Source organism: Thunnus albacares, chromosome 12, assembly GCF_914725855.1.
Source record: "Thunnus albacares chromosome 12, fThuAlb1.1, whole genome shotgun sequence".
Taxonomy (NCBI): Eukaryota; Metazoa; Chordata; class Actinopteri; order Scombriformes; family Scombridae; genus Thunnus; species Thunnus albacares.
Genome location: NC_058117.1, coordinates 3753908 through 3767566, shown reverse-complemented (window position 1 = coordinate 3767566; position 13659 = coordinate 3753908). Strand labels below are relative to the sequence as shown.

General features: G+C 39.2%; 1 protein-coding gene across 4 annotated transcripts; it reads right to left on the bottom strand.

Annotated features, from left to right (window-relative positions):
- Positions 1–2599: 2599 nt before the first annotated feature.
- Positions 2600–13417, bottom strand: odr4 (odr-4 GPCR localization factor homolog). Of its 4 annotated transcripts, none has more exons than XM_044369302.1 (14): positions 13215–13417; positions 12713–12816; positions 11831–11947; positions 10766–10858; positions 10048–10154; positions 9373–9409; positions 9050–9193; positions 8872–8967; positions 7853–7900; positions 7627–7746; positions 7422–7536; positions 3991–4194; positions 2957–3013; positions 2600–2709 (listed from the first exon to the last, which is right to left on the bottom strand). In XM_044369302.1, the coding sequence occupies exons 2-14, from the start codon at positions 12809–12811 to the stop codon at positions 2639–2641; spliced, it is 1308 nt and encodes a 435-aa protein (XP_044225237.1). In that variant the 5' UTR covers positions 12812–12816; positions 13215–13417; the 3' UTR covers positions 2600–2638. The 4 variants fall into 4 exon arrangements, with proteins under 4 accessions (XP_044225237.1, XP_044225238.1, XP_044225236.1 ...); XM_044369303.1 differs by having other exon boundaries at positions 13299–13417; XM_044369301.1 differs by having other exon boundaries at positions 13285–13416.
- Positions 13418–13659: the final 242 nt, after the last annotated feature.

The following is a 13659-nucleotide window of genomic DNA, read 5'->3' as shown; positions in this document are numbered from 1 at the left end:
GCCAATCAGCACCCAGCCTGCCCTTGTCTAGTCATCTGTTCAGTTCATTTGTTTCACTTTCATTACAGTTGGTTCTGTTTCTTTGTGCTTGTCTTGTATTTTTTTTTTTTTTTTTTTTGCTCAGCCAGCTTTTTTGTTTTTTGCCCACACATCTCAAGAATAAAGAAGTTTTTCATCAGCCTTGCTCAGTCTTTGCCTTTGGGTCCACCTGCTCCACTGCCCATAACAGTCTACTGTGAGAAGGGTCTATAGTGTCTCAGTGAACTCGCTTCAGTTATACTGTAGCATTGGTCAGTGATAGTTTAGTTATAGTCTAAGTGTCTTTGTATTTAAATTCAAAACCCTAATGAGGGAATTTAGCTGAAACATGTTAATATTTATTAATATTATTATATACTTTATTAAAGGCTTTTTATGATATTCAGGACTGCCTTGTTTTTTTCTTTTTCATTTGATTGTGTTGTGTCTCTTGATAGCGTCTTTGTTGAGTCAGATTTCTGAAAAAACATTTTTTTATTTCTTGTTTATAAAGCAAAGACATACTTCTTTTTTATAGTTTTGACCACGTTTTAATAAGAAACTTATTACTTACTCTTAAAACTACATTAATTGAATTTTTGGCCAATTGTGCAACAAGCAATAAACACAACATTAACATATCACCACAAGTAAGGAAGTAAGATGGAAGTAAGACGTTAAGGTTGACTTTGGAGCTAAGGCCCTTCACTTTTCCCGCAGGTGGGGAAATAACAGACGTGACTTTTCATGGTCTTGGCAAGCTGCAGCATTTATTAACTAACAAACTGTTTCCTGTAATATGCATTTACTGTCAAATTTAAAATTTGCTACTGACCTTTTTCCTCCGCTCCTGGTTTTCACCGTCACTTTGCTGATGCTCGCTCTCTCGCTTAACCACTCAGTCGCTTCCGCTCCACCCTATTCCTTAAACGGCATGGATGTATATAGCCTATACGGGACTAGAGTGGCGCCAATTCAATCCTGTAGGAATTGCTCGCCTGGGGGCAAAAAAAGGTGTCTAGATTCCGGGTCTGTTTACATGTTGTCCGGCCCACTGAATGTGCGCAGAGCTCCATTGGTGTTGGCGAGCCCCCGCACGGCCCATAGACTTTACATTGTGATGACGTCATGGATTTTTAAATTTAAAATTTTTAATCAGGCGTTATTTGGATAACTTGACCCCATATTGTGAATCTAAATTGTTACTTTCTCACCTGAAAAAATATTGAAACATAATAAAGTGACATATTAACAGTCCTACAGCGAAAATTACACCAGCTTTTAGTCTGGCTCATCTCCCCCATTGCGCAGTCTGAAGAGACGCAATGCAGTTGAGTATGTCCAGTAAGCTCACAAGCTCTCATACATCTGGGTATTTCTCGCGTACACAAAACACAGCCCAGCTCTTATCGCTGGACCACACTGGATGCGTGAGCAGCGCGTGCGCGTCGCGGAACCTGTTGCTTTTCATTTCGGTGCCCATGTTAACAGGTTAGAGCCGCCACACACTGCAAGCGTGAGAGACGCAGCAGCGCGTGTGCGTGTGTGTCGCTGAACTGCTGCGTCTCCCAAGTTTGCAGCGTTCACACTGGAAGCGTGTCTGCTGCGGCGCTTCTGCCACTGGCATCCCCATCTTTCTCGTTTTCCCTGTCCATTTCTGCTGAGAACCGCGCGCGTCACGCGGAGAAAATAGGCGAGACCTCGAATCTCTAGATGAAGCGACGCAGCAGCCGCTCTAACCTGTTAACATGTGTGTGGCCCAGGGGTTATACATTCATGCGCCTGTCCAGCTCTCATTATTCATCCATGTTAAAAGGAGTTACGCTACTTGCAGTTTCCCAGGCAACGACACATACGTTAACTCACGTTTCGAAACAGCGCTGCTCAGAGGCCCCCAAACGCTATTGATTTTCGGATGAATGGATATTTGGCGTTATTTTTTACATTTAAAATTTTTTTGCCCTGCCGGGGGTTCTCGTTGGCCTGGCGGCCCACCAGGCCTGTACTATTATAGGGGAAACACTGAAGTATAATATTCGCTCTCTTTTCCCATTCTGGTTTGGTCTCCATCAATATCTGAGAAAAATATCCGTCTCTTTAGCTGCTAAATGCTGCACTATGTTCACCAGCTAGTTGCTAACTGTGTCTGTCTGCTATTTGGTGAAGTGCAGGTCGATTGCAGTGGTGTTTTTAGAGCTTTTTGTTGAAAACAGCTGTTCCTGCTGGAAACAAGGTTGATGAGAGTGCTGAGAGTGAACCAAATCAGTAAAGTTATAGGCTGTTAAACTAAAATGAGCTGAATGATGCTAAAACACTCAGTTGAGCTGAGGGGAACTATAGTCAGGTAATAATTCTCTGTGGGTTTATCACTACGAGCAACCCCTTTCACATTACACATAATGATTGAATCCATTGTTATATGAAAATATTATTATCATGATATAATACAGAAGGCTCACCAAAAATAATCATGTACAAAAGTCAGGATTTTTTTTTTAAACAGATTGTCGTCAGTCAAATTAATGAACCCAAATTTTGATTGCACGACTGCATTTTCTGATTCAACCAACAGACAGAAATGTTCAAATCAAAATACTTTATTCTGGTGTGTGCATGTGTGTCAAACGTCGTTGAGATAGAGCATTGAGGCAGCAGTGGCAAGTAGGGCTACAGCAGTAGCCATGGCAACACCTAAACAACACAGAAAAGGAGAATCAGGACTGTGCTCATGCACACACACACAGACACACACTCAAACAATACAATGTGGTTGTACAGTAATTTTCAGTAGTTAATTTGTAACAAATAAAAAAGTGAAAAGTATGACTTTTCCTTGGCTGCCGTTGTGATATCACAAGAATCTTTCTAAACCTAAGTCAAGGTGTTAACAAATGCAGCAGGAAAAGTGTAGCTGTTTTCACAATGCAATGTGTTTTACCTATGTAGTTGTTTCTCTTGGGCTCCAGAACTTCCACAGTTGTTTCCACAGTGGGCTCTGGAAACAACATTTTATAAAACACCAATAATTTAATATAGTAATATCTCAAAGCTTGTAACTCAAACCAAGGTTAATGGGAAAAATAATCAGTTGAAGAAAGGGAAATCAGATCAGTAATCTTTCTTCTTCCCTGGTAGGACACGTTGTAAAAAGTTTATTTAGTATTTTGTGGAGCTGTAGAAGAGATAACTTTGCTGAAGAAAGCATTTGGACACTGAGAGGACAGGTTGAGTAATGAAAGACCACAAGGAGGTTTTAATTATTGTGTGCAAGTGTTTGAATTTTACAGATAATCTACTGTTCTGCATCGGAAATCACTTATTTTCACAAATTTATTCATATTTCAGTTTCAGTTTTAGATGGCCTTTGGATTATTTAAGATATATGGAAGCACATAAGAGGTTTCTCTCCTCTTATTCTGATTAGGAGAATGTGCCATTTTATGAAATTGGTTACGAATAATCCTAAGACTCTAACAGGTCCTGTAGTAAGAAGTAATAGTACTAATAAGCTGAATTAAACTTTAAATAATTAAGATGTCATCTAATAGTAAAACCTTTGTTAAACTAACATGGATGTATACTTTCTTTCTGTGCTCTACTAATTTGTACCTGTTGTAATAAAGTGTTTTAAGTCAAACTATATACATTTTAGCTGATAATATAAATTTAACAAACAAAAACAACAATCTCAACATCTCCATTCATTCTCCACATGGAGGAACGTCTGCTACTTGACAGCTATATTTGAAATAATGTCCACTCAGGCTAAGTGCAAATAGGTATAAGAGGTTAAAGTTATATTGTGGTGCTGTTTTTATGCCAAAATTAAAACAAGGTAAAAGAGAATTGAAAAATGCTACTCCTGTCCAATGTGCTCTGACAAAAAACAACAACAACTATGTTTTGGAGTGAAAATCCTCCTTTATGAACTGAAATCATCAACCATATTGTAACTTCAGACTCCTTCCTCACCTGCTGCAACACTGCTCTCTATGATTTCAGCAGTTATTTCCTGCCTGGTATCCAAATCTTGCTCGACTGCATCAATGTCCAGCATCTCTTTCAGCCTGTCAGTCACCTCGGACAGGCCCTCATCACTGAACTGGTAGTCACACACGCACACTGGCCCGCTCACTTTTACGGGACAAAAGATACGACGAGGGAGGCAGAATTGCTCTGAAAAAGAAACACAGAGAATGAGAGGTGCAGTTAGAGAAGCATTTTATCGGTGTTGAACAGCAGAGGAGGAGGCGTGCTACTTGGCTGGACAATGATAAAATGTTATTGACAATAAGATGTGTGATGACAGCGATTGCACTGGTAGATGAGTCAGTGAAGTGATGTCAGTAATGTCACTTACACAGCAATATTTATCTACTTTGCTTTAATTAGCTAACAATAGCTACCATAAGCTACTGCTCATACCAGTAGCTTTTGCTTCCTGCTTTCTCACAGTGCAGATGCTTTGCTGCTTGCTTGTAGATACAGTAGGCTATTGCCATAGTTCAACATTTTTATGACCTCCTCAGTACTACATGAGTGCAGCCTACCAACATCACATGCCTGTACTGCAGTGACTGAAAAGGTGGTACTTAGCTAAAGCTAATTAGCAGCAAGATGCCCTTCTCCATAGACGACTACAACAAACTTCTGCAGAAAATTACAGTGCTGGAAATTAAAATTTAGAAGTGAAGGTGGAAGTGAATTGGACTGTGTGGGGACGACATCAGTTTACCATGGACTCAAGACAGTAGACAAGATCATGCTAACACACGGCTGATAAGCACCAACAAGACTACAAAGAAACAGGAGGGCTGTGTGCCAGGTAATAAATCTACAAATGGTAGTCCTCTGTGGAACTCCCTTGGAGCAAAGCCTAAGAGTAAATCATTTCCCTGTGTAATTATTGTTGGTGATCTTAATATCCAAGTTGACAACCCCCAGGACAGAGGGACTAAAGGACTGTGTTGTGTTCCTGATAACTATGGACTGACTCCGCACGTGACGGAGCCCGCACCCTTGGTTGTGGTGACTGATGTTGCTCTCTCTGATCATCTCTGTGTTTTCTTTGAGAGTGCTATCTCTGTGCACACAAATGGTCAAACAGAGATAATCACAAAACGGTACGTCACTGAAAAAACACCAGTGAAATATTTATTCAGGTTTTCTCTTCCACACCTGCCCTCTTTTGGGTCTCAGTCAATGAGCTTATAGATACTATCAATTCTTAAATTACAAATGTTATTGATGCCATTGCACCCACTAAGGTGAAGGTTGTCTCTGGCAAGAAAAGATCTCCATGGAGAAATGCCACGCTGGTCAGAATGGAAAAAAAAGAGAGTGTCGAAAAGATCAACGCAGATTAACGCAGGTAATAATAAGAACAGTCTAGACACATCACTAATGAACAATTATAGGCTCATATCAAACCTCCCATTTTTAAGTAAAATCATTGAAAAAGCTGTTTTTCTACAGCTGAAGAACTTCTTGGCACTAAACAGCCATTTTGATGTCTTCTAGTCAGGATTTCAACCATACAACAACACTGAAATGGCTCTTTTTAAGGTCTTCAATGACATCCACTTAAACACAGACAGTGGCAGAATTTCACTCTTGGTATTACTGGATCTCAGTTCTGCATTCGACACGGTCAACCACAACATGTACAGTGCTAAACTGCTTTGAATCCTACTTAAAGGACAGGGACTACTTTGTGTCTATAGGTAATTACACATCCGAGCAGACAAGGCTCCATTCTGGGGCCTCTTCTGTTTGACATCTACATGCTCCCATTGGCTTAGATTATGGAAAACAACAAAATATGTAACCATAATTATGCAGACGACACAAAAATTTACATAAATATTTCACCAGGGGACGATGGTCCAATACAAGCACTGAGTAAATGCACTGAATAAATCAACGATTGGATGTGCCTGAATTTTCTTCAATTAAACAGAAGCCAAGGATGAACCATTAAAAGTCAGCACCCATCTTCAACTGATAATGTTAAAAATCACAAACCAAGCCAGGAATCTTGGTGTAGTCATGGACTCAGACCTGAATTTCAACAGCCACGTTTAAGACAATTACACAGTCAGCCTACTATCACCTGAAGAATATATCAAGGATTAAAAGGACTTATGTCTCAGCAGGATTTGGAAAAACTTTTCTATGTATTCATCTACAGTAGACTCAACTACTGAAATGGTGTCTTTACAGGTCTCTTTAAAAAAACAGCTGATTCAGAACACTGCTGCTCGAGTCCTCACTAAGACTAAGACTAAGAAAGTGGATCATATGACTCCAGTTCTCAGATCTTTAAACTGGCTTCCTGTTTGTCCTGTTTGAACTGATTTCAACATACTACTGTTGGTTTATAAAGCACTGAATGGTTGTCTGGGACAGGTCTGCTTTCTGTCAGCAAAGTCAAAACTAAACATGGAGCAACAGTGTTTAGTTTTTATGCTCCACATATCTGGAACAAACTCCCAGAAACCTGCACATCTGCTATAACTCTCAGTTCTTTTAAATAACGGTTGAAGACTTTTCTGTTTGTCACTGCCTTTGATTCAATCAAATAATTATTCATTTCTTACACTGCACTGTAACTTTTATTGTTGTATTTCATACTTGTCTTATTCTATTTTACTTTATTTTTGTTTTCTATTCTCTTAGCTCTTTAAAGATGTTTTTGGTAGTATTTAAATGTCCTTTTGTGGTGTGCTTCTTTTGCACTTCGTCTCAATGCTTTTAATGTTTAATGTAAAGCACTTTGAATTGCCTTGATGCAGAAATGTGCTATATAACTAAACTCACCTTGCCTTGCCAGACCAACTAAGACCGTGACAGCAAAATCCCTGAATGTGTTGAAGGGGGTTATTAAATCAACTTTTCCTTTGTTAGAGGAAAATTACGTTATTTCAAGACATAAATAAACTACTTTTCTGTTTTGGGAGTATAGATAGTTTTGGACTGTCATGTCATCTGTAAGTGAAATCATGGTCTTATTTCCTTTTAATAGGAGCTTCACTAGTTTAGCTGGATGAAGAGGAGACATTCATTAATTTTCATTTAACTGTATTCACTTTGACCATCATGATGCATGTTTATCTTATTTGTTTAGTGTTCACCCTGCACTGTTACACATGTATTTATCTTTTGGCAAACTGGATTTTGCAAAGTCACCCTGGCTAGGGTGATTTTTGCCCGCAGCTGAGCTTCCAATGCAGACCTTCCTATCAGCACACACATCCTTCCTCTTCGCTGGGATTGGCTAACCCTAAACCCACCCAAGACCCTGACCTTATCCTCAAACATCTATAGCATAAAGCATTTGATTGGTAGAGCATGTTGGACGCGGGTAGCTGACTGTTTGTGTGTGTGTGTGTGTGTGTGTGTACCTGTCTGTTGTTTGTCTCTGCTGCTGCCTTTGCTCTCTTCTTCTGATGTCAGCAGCTCCTCCAGCACCATCTGAACCCTTGTGGCCACCGTAGAAACCACATCCCTCTTCAGCAGCTGTCCACAATGACAATTTCATGACAAAATGATGGGATGTTCTTTTAGTCTCATTTGACACTGTGTTGTCTACTGTGATTAAAGCATTACCTTCTCAGCCAGTTTGGCCTTTGGTTTGTTGCTGTGCAGGTAAGTTCTGCAGTGGATCGCTCCTTTAACTGACACACTGCCTCCACACCTCTGGACCACATCTGTTAACCTCTGTTCATCCTGACACACAGGAAGTTATGGTTCAATACAATATAAGGTGCTTATACAGTATACAATGTTCAATTCACTTCATTTTTTGTGTGAAATGTGTATGTGTGTCTCTTACCGGTGTGATGAGCAGCTGAGTTGTGTATGACTGTCTCACATTCCTCTTCTAGAGAGAGATATCAGCTCAGAATTAGACTCATTTCTTTCACACAATCCAGAGAATGAGTTAGATTCAGTCTTGTAGTTGCATGCAATTCTTTTTATTTGTAATGTATTTACTGATATCATTAGGATACAGTAGTCATTTAAGGTCAATTGCATGTTGACCATGACACCGTTTCTTAACCCCTGTCAGTCCAGAGACAGTTAATTTATTAATTTAAGTTAACAGTTAAGTTAATTTTGTGTTGGTCGACTAATTGATCAGTTGTTTCAGCCATAACTATTTCTGTCACTTTTCATTTGAACAATTCAAGTCCAACACTATGAATGTGTTCCAGGAGAATACGATATAATGTCTCCCCCCTCTTTATGAAGGCCAACTTTTCAATCTGCCTTCAAGCATAGCCATTAAAAATAACTATTAAAACTTTTGATTTCCAACAACACCACCTTGTACAAACTAGTTCTGGTGGCATAAAGCAACCCTTTGTGTTACAGTCAAGACAATCAAGTTAATAAATTACAATTAATACAATAAAGGAAGGCTGTTTGAGTAATTAATGCATGAGTTTGAACCCTTATCAGACAAAAAAAATTCTGCATGGTAGTTTATAATACTATGAGACAGAAATGTACCACAAAGTTATCATAGCAACAATCAATGATGGCAATGTAAACAGTAGAAATACTGTGATATACCAGCACTGTGCAGTTGCATGTATCTGATTGGTCAATGCAGACAGTGCATTTCTTTGCACCAAGACTTCAGCCAGAAAAACCTGAGTTTGTTTGCTGGATGCCTCTGTGTTAGGACCCCTGCTGAGGTCTCCTCAGGAAATAAATACTAAAATCATTATCCACCAATTACTGCAAAAATGCCCTTGAGCAAGGCACTGCACCCTTCCTTAGGTAAAGACATATTTTATAGATTCACTTCATGCACTGTTTTCACAGTGTTGGTTAGATTTATACAACCTGTCCTGCTGTGAGCTCTGTGTCCTCTGGCAGCTTTTTTCCATCAATCAGACAAACTCCACTTTCAATCTGTTGTGCCCAAACTTTCAGTCCCTCCTGAAACAAAAAGTGACCAGAGAAGAGTTCCACTGAAGCTCCCAAATATTTAATCAATGTTCAAGTGTGTGTGTGTGCTAACCTTAAGACATTTATCCATGTTTTCTGTACTGGTTCTGTTGTCCGGCAGCGGAACCAACATGTCCACATTTAGACAACATGACACCATGATCCAGGAGGAACACACATCCGACTGGTACTTCCAATCAGCAGGCTTGGCCATACTCTGGAACAGACAATCACAATGATATGATTGATAACAAAACAACATTGCATGCTTTCCTTTGCCATGAGTAGATCAGTAAGGGACTTAAATACTTTTTGAAGGCAATCTGCATTGCATTAAGTGTAATGACATGCAGATGGAAGCTGTGGCTTTGTGAGAAATGTAAGATGTAAACTTACCTTGGGGTCTTTGACATCAAAGGTTCTGCAGACTGTTCTGATATGCAGAGTTAAAGAACATCCGCAACAAGTAATTCATTCCTCAATATCCCGACTGGTAGCTACCTGATCCAATAAGAAGGCTGTGTTAAAGCAGCCATTCTCAACCAGCGGGCCGAGGCCGAAAGGTCAACCTCAGAGCGCCATCTAGTGGGCCACAGAGGCAGTGGTACTGCTAAATGGTTACAATTATTTTCTTTGGTAATTTACCCAAGCTAGTTATTTTTATATCTAAATGTGCTCAAGCATTCACATAAATAAAAAACATCAAATTAAAATGCATAATTTCAATGACCAGTTAGGAATATCCAATCACGACACATCATTAGGTAGAGCTGCTTTGCCAGTGTTAGCCAGCTAGCTTTCTCTGTAGATCCTGCTTCAGAAGACATGTCTCCATCCACTGTGTTAGAAAATGAACTGATGAACTATCAGCAGACAGCAGCCTGAAGCTTCAGCTCACACATGTTGACCTTGCTTCATTCTGGATACTGGCTGCCAGTCAATATCTCTCTCTGTCAAACTCTGTATGTTACTTTGTTCATTTATTTGGGAAGGTGATCTGCGGAAATTTTTTAACAATCAGAAGTGGGCCTTAAGTTACAAAAGGTTGAGAACCTCTGTGTTAAAGGATACTTTCTGGTTTTGGGGTTGACGTGCAGCGTGACGCACTCTGTGACATCATCATCGGCAGGGTTCCACAGACGCTCAGAGGAGATCAGGTTCTCGACTGCAAAAACCAGCTACATACGCGCGCGCACGCACACACACACACACACAAACACACAGGGCTTATATGGATAGAATACACTGACAGATACATGCACATAAGCAAGGCAAATGTGAATGTTTAAATGTCCCTCCAGAGGCCCCTCGCAAGATCATCACTGTGGATATGTAGATAAAGTATTTATTTTATATAAACAGACAGTGAATATTGGTTTCCAAATAAATGCTAATGTTGCTCTGTGTATGCTGGATGTGTAAGTAGGTAATGGTTGGCTAACACATTAGTCATAACAACAATTTTATAAGCAAGGGATATGTGATATCTGTGTATCTGACAGCTGATTTTCATGTCTTTCTGCCCACTAGTGGGTGAAGATTTTATAAATGCAGCTTTAAAAGGAAATCTCTGCCAATTTTACACATCAAAGTGTGTTTACATGTGTTGGGGAATAGTGAAAAAAGCTGCATTCATTTTTACAGTGAACACACCCAGACCTATACAGTCCAGTTGCATTATGGGTAATATAGACACCATTTTGACAAGGAAGAAGAAAAATAAATCTGTCCACTGTGAGTCCTTGTGAGTACAGCGTGTACATGTACAGTGTGTTTATATGAACCTCACCTGACGAAGTGAGGTTAGTGTGTCCTTGGCATCAGTGTCACTGATGATGAAGACTCCCAATACAGACAGGCCTCCAGGCAGCATCCTGGACACCTGGAAACAGATCAGATCAGAAACAAATATGTATATATTTGTAACACTCCACAACAGTTTAAAGGGGACATATCATGCACATTTCTGGGTCTATATTTTTAATCTGGGGTTCCACTGGAATATCTTTGCATGATTTACAGTTAAGAAAACTCCTTATTTATCTTATACCGACCCTTTATGCAGCCCCTCAGTTCAGCCTCTGTCTGAAACAGGCCATTTTAGCTCCTGTCTCTTTAAGGCCTCCTCCTGATGAGCCCACACTGCACTGATTGATTGATTGATTGATCAGCTCATGAAATCTGCCCCTCAGCAGACTTCCAGCCACTTGGGAGTCTACGGCAACAATCCATGAAACAAGCTGTAGTAGTAGGATTTCACTACTTTTCTCCTTTTTTACTCAAAAATGTCTCAAATCCATCCATGTTCAAGCCAGAATCTGACCCCATCTGACAAAGCGTTCAGAGCAGGTTGAGGCCCTGGCTTTTGACTCGTAGGGAGCATTTCTACATACATTAACGGCAGGTTTTGGAACCTTGACCATATTTATCATATACCCAACATCATGTCAGTATATAAATAACAGAAATCACAAAAAGCATAATATGTCACCTTCAAATGCCTGCACACACTGGCAAAAACACCTTACCTTTTATGGAACTGTATTTGTCTTAATGCTACTTCAGCTATTTAGCTTTGCTGTCTAACACCAATGGATATAACACATATGTTATAAAATATATATATAACTCCATGTATTTGACTCTATAATTAAACCATTACATGGAGAGAGATATATATATAGAGAGAGAGATATAGATATATATAGATATATAAGTTCACACTTGCATATTTAAGTACTTAAGTACTCGAGTGTGACCACATTAGTGTGTATTGAGATTATGAGCCTGCTGTCTTGTTTTCTGTACTGCGTATCTAGACATTCATTGTTATGCATTTAAATATTATACCTACCTGTCGAGCATGCTCAGTGACCCACTCTTTGTCGAAAGAGTTTCCAGCCGCTGCGGTGGACTCCTCTCTTTGAGGCGTCCGAGTCGCCATGACAACAAAATCCCTTTGAGTTGAGCTCTGAAATGTTTAGGCATTAATATTGATTACTGTCTCTTTACTCCACATAGAGTATATCTTCCACATCATATCATGATATGTCACAATCAGAATCATCTTTATTGGAAAGTATGTCTATGCAAACCAGGAATTTGACTCTCAATGTACTTACACAGAATAACAACACAACAATCTTCAGAAATATACACAAGGAATGAGAATATACAGGTGAAACCATTTCTGTGAACTGTAAATATGATACAAATAGTGCAAAGAAGTGAAGAGTGCATGTAGTGATGAGATAAATGTTAAATAGTAAATCTAGTTATATCCAGTATGTACATGCAGCACATCAAATAATACCTTGACATGAGACTTCTTGACAGATATATTAGCCACTTTACATCCTTAACAGAAATTTCTCTATCTCTTGCATGGTGTTGGATAATGAACTTAAAAGTCATCTACAGTACCAGTCAAAAGTTTTAACACCTTCCCATACACTTGAATGAAAAAGTGTGTCCACAGTAACTTTTGACTGGTATTGTATGCCTGAATGACAAAAAGCCATCACTTTAACAGCTTGATGAAGTCAACAATATTATGTATTCCATGTCTAAAAGGGGCTTATGTGACAGAAGTGAGTGATATCCTGCTGTTTCATTGATGGGGAACTGTTACTTATGGTCTGACACTATATTCTGAGGTGGAAGGAAACCAAACAACTGGACAGGAACTACAGGAGCTACAGCTACACAACAGACATATGTTTATGTTAAACCTTACCTGTCCAATAAGCAGACCTGTGACTGGACCCGCTTGTTGTTCACAGAGTTTGGAAAGATATCCCTCCACAGCATCATCCACTATATAGCCACGACCCATAATGCCTAAAGGAGATAGATAGATAGATACTTTATTGTCATTGCATGTTAAACACAACGACACTACGAAACTTGGCAGCAATCCACTCCACTTAGCAGCATATATAAATATATTTAAAAAATATAAAACCATGAATAATAATGTAATAATAGTCATAATCATATATAGGCAATGTAAAATAAAATACTATACGTGGGACAGTTATTGCACTTATCTTTTATAGTTATCTACAAAGATGCCGCTGCTGACTGAATTTAAAGCAAGAAGTTTAAACCTCGTAAAACTTAAACTCAACGTTGATTAGCATAGATATATAACGTTATACATGTATGGTTTACCAGTATAGTTAAGGGATATCTGCCTCTCTAACTGTAGCTGGCCGGTAATAACTTCCTACATTTACCTAATGTAAGATGGTCAAAGTTGCAATTCACATAAGTTCCTACGTCTTGAACTTCAACCTATCCACGTACCGTGAGGGAAATACCTGAAAGAAGCAAGACGGAGACTAAAATATACACCTAAAGACAGGTAGCTTGCTTTCAACGTTGACAGCTGGCAGTGGTTCGTCAGCAGAGCAGAAAACTCTTTTTACCACAATGCTTTGCGCATTGACGTACATCCGTCGCACATCTCTGTCGTGCTGGGTTAATCTAGGTCAAAATAGTCAAGTTAGACAACAAAAGACAAACGATAAACAGGATATTTCTCCTCACGATACAACCTACAGTCTATGGATACAACTTGTAGGAACCACTAAAAGTAATGGTTTATTTCAGGCATTACTAATGCAGCACTGTATGATGACGACCACAGTTAACTATTGTACTGAGAATAAAATAGCTGTT

Excerpts from the sequence above, each read along its gene's own strand:
- odr4 (XM_044369302.1), bottom strand. The coding sequence starts at position 12,811 with ATGGGTCGTGGCTATATAGTGGATGATGCTGTGGAGGGATATCTTTCC. Across the intron at positions 8,968-9,049 it reads ACATGGATAAATGTCTTAAG|GAGGGACTGAAAGTTTGGGC; the intron begins GTTAGCACACAC and ends TTTTTGTTTCAG. Across the intron at positions 7,901-8,871 it reads CAGAGCTCACAGCAGGACAG|AAGAGGAATGTGAGACAGTC; the intron begins GTTGTATAAATC and ends ATCTCTCTCTAG.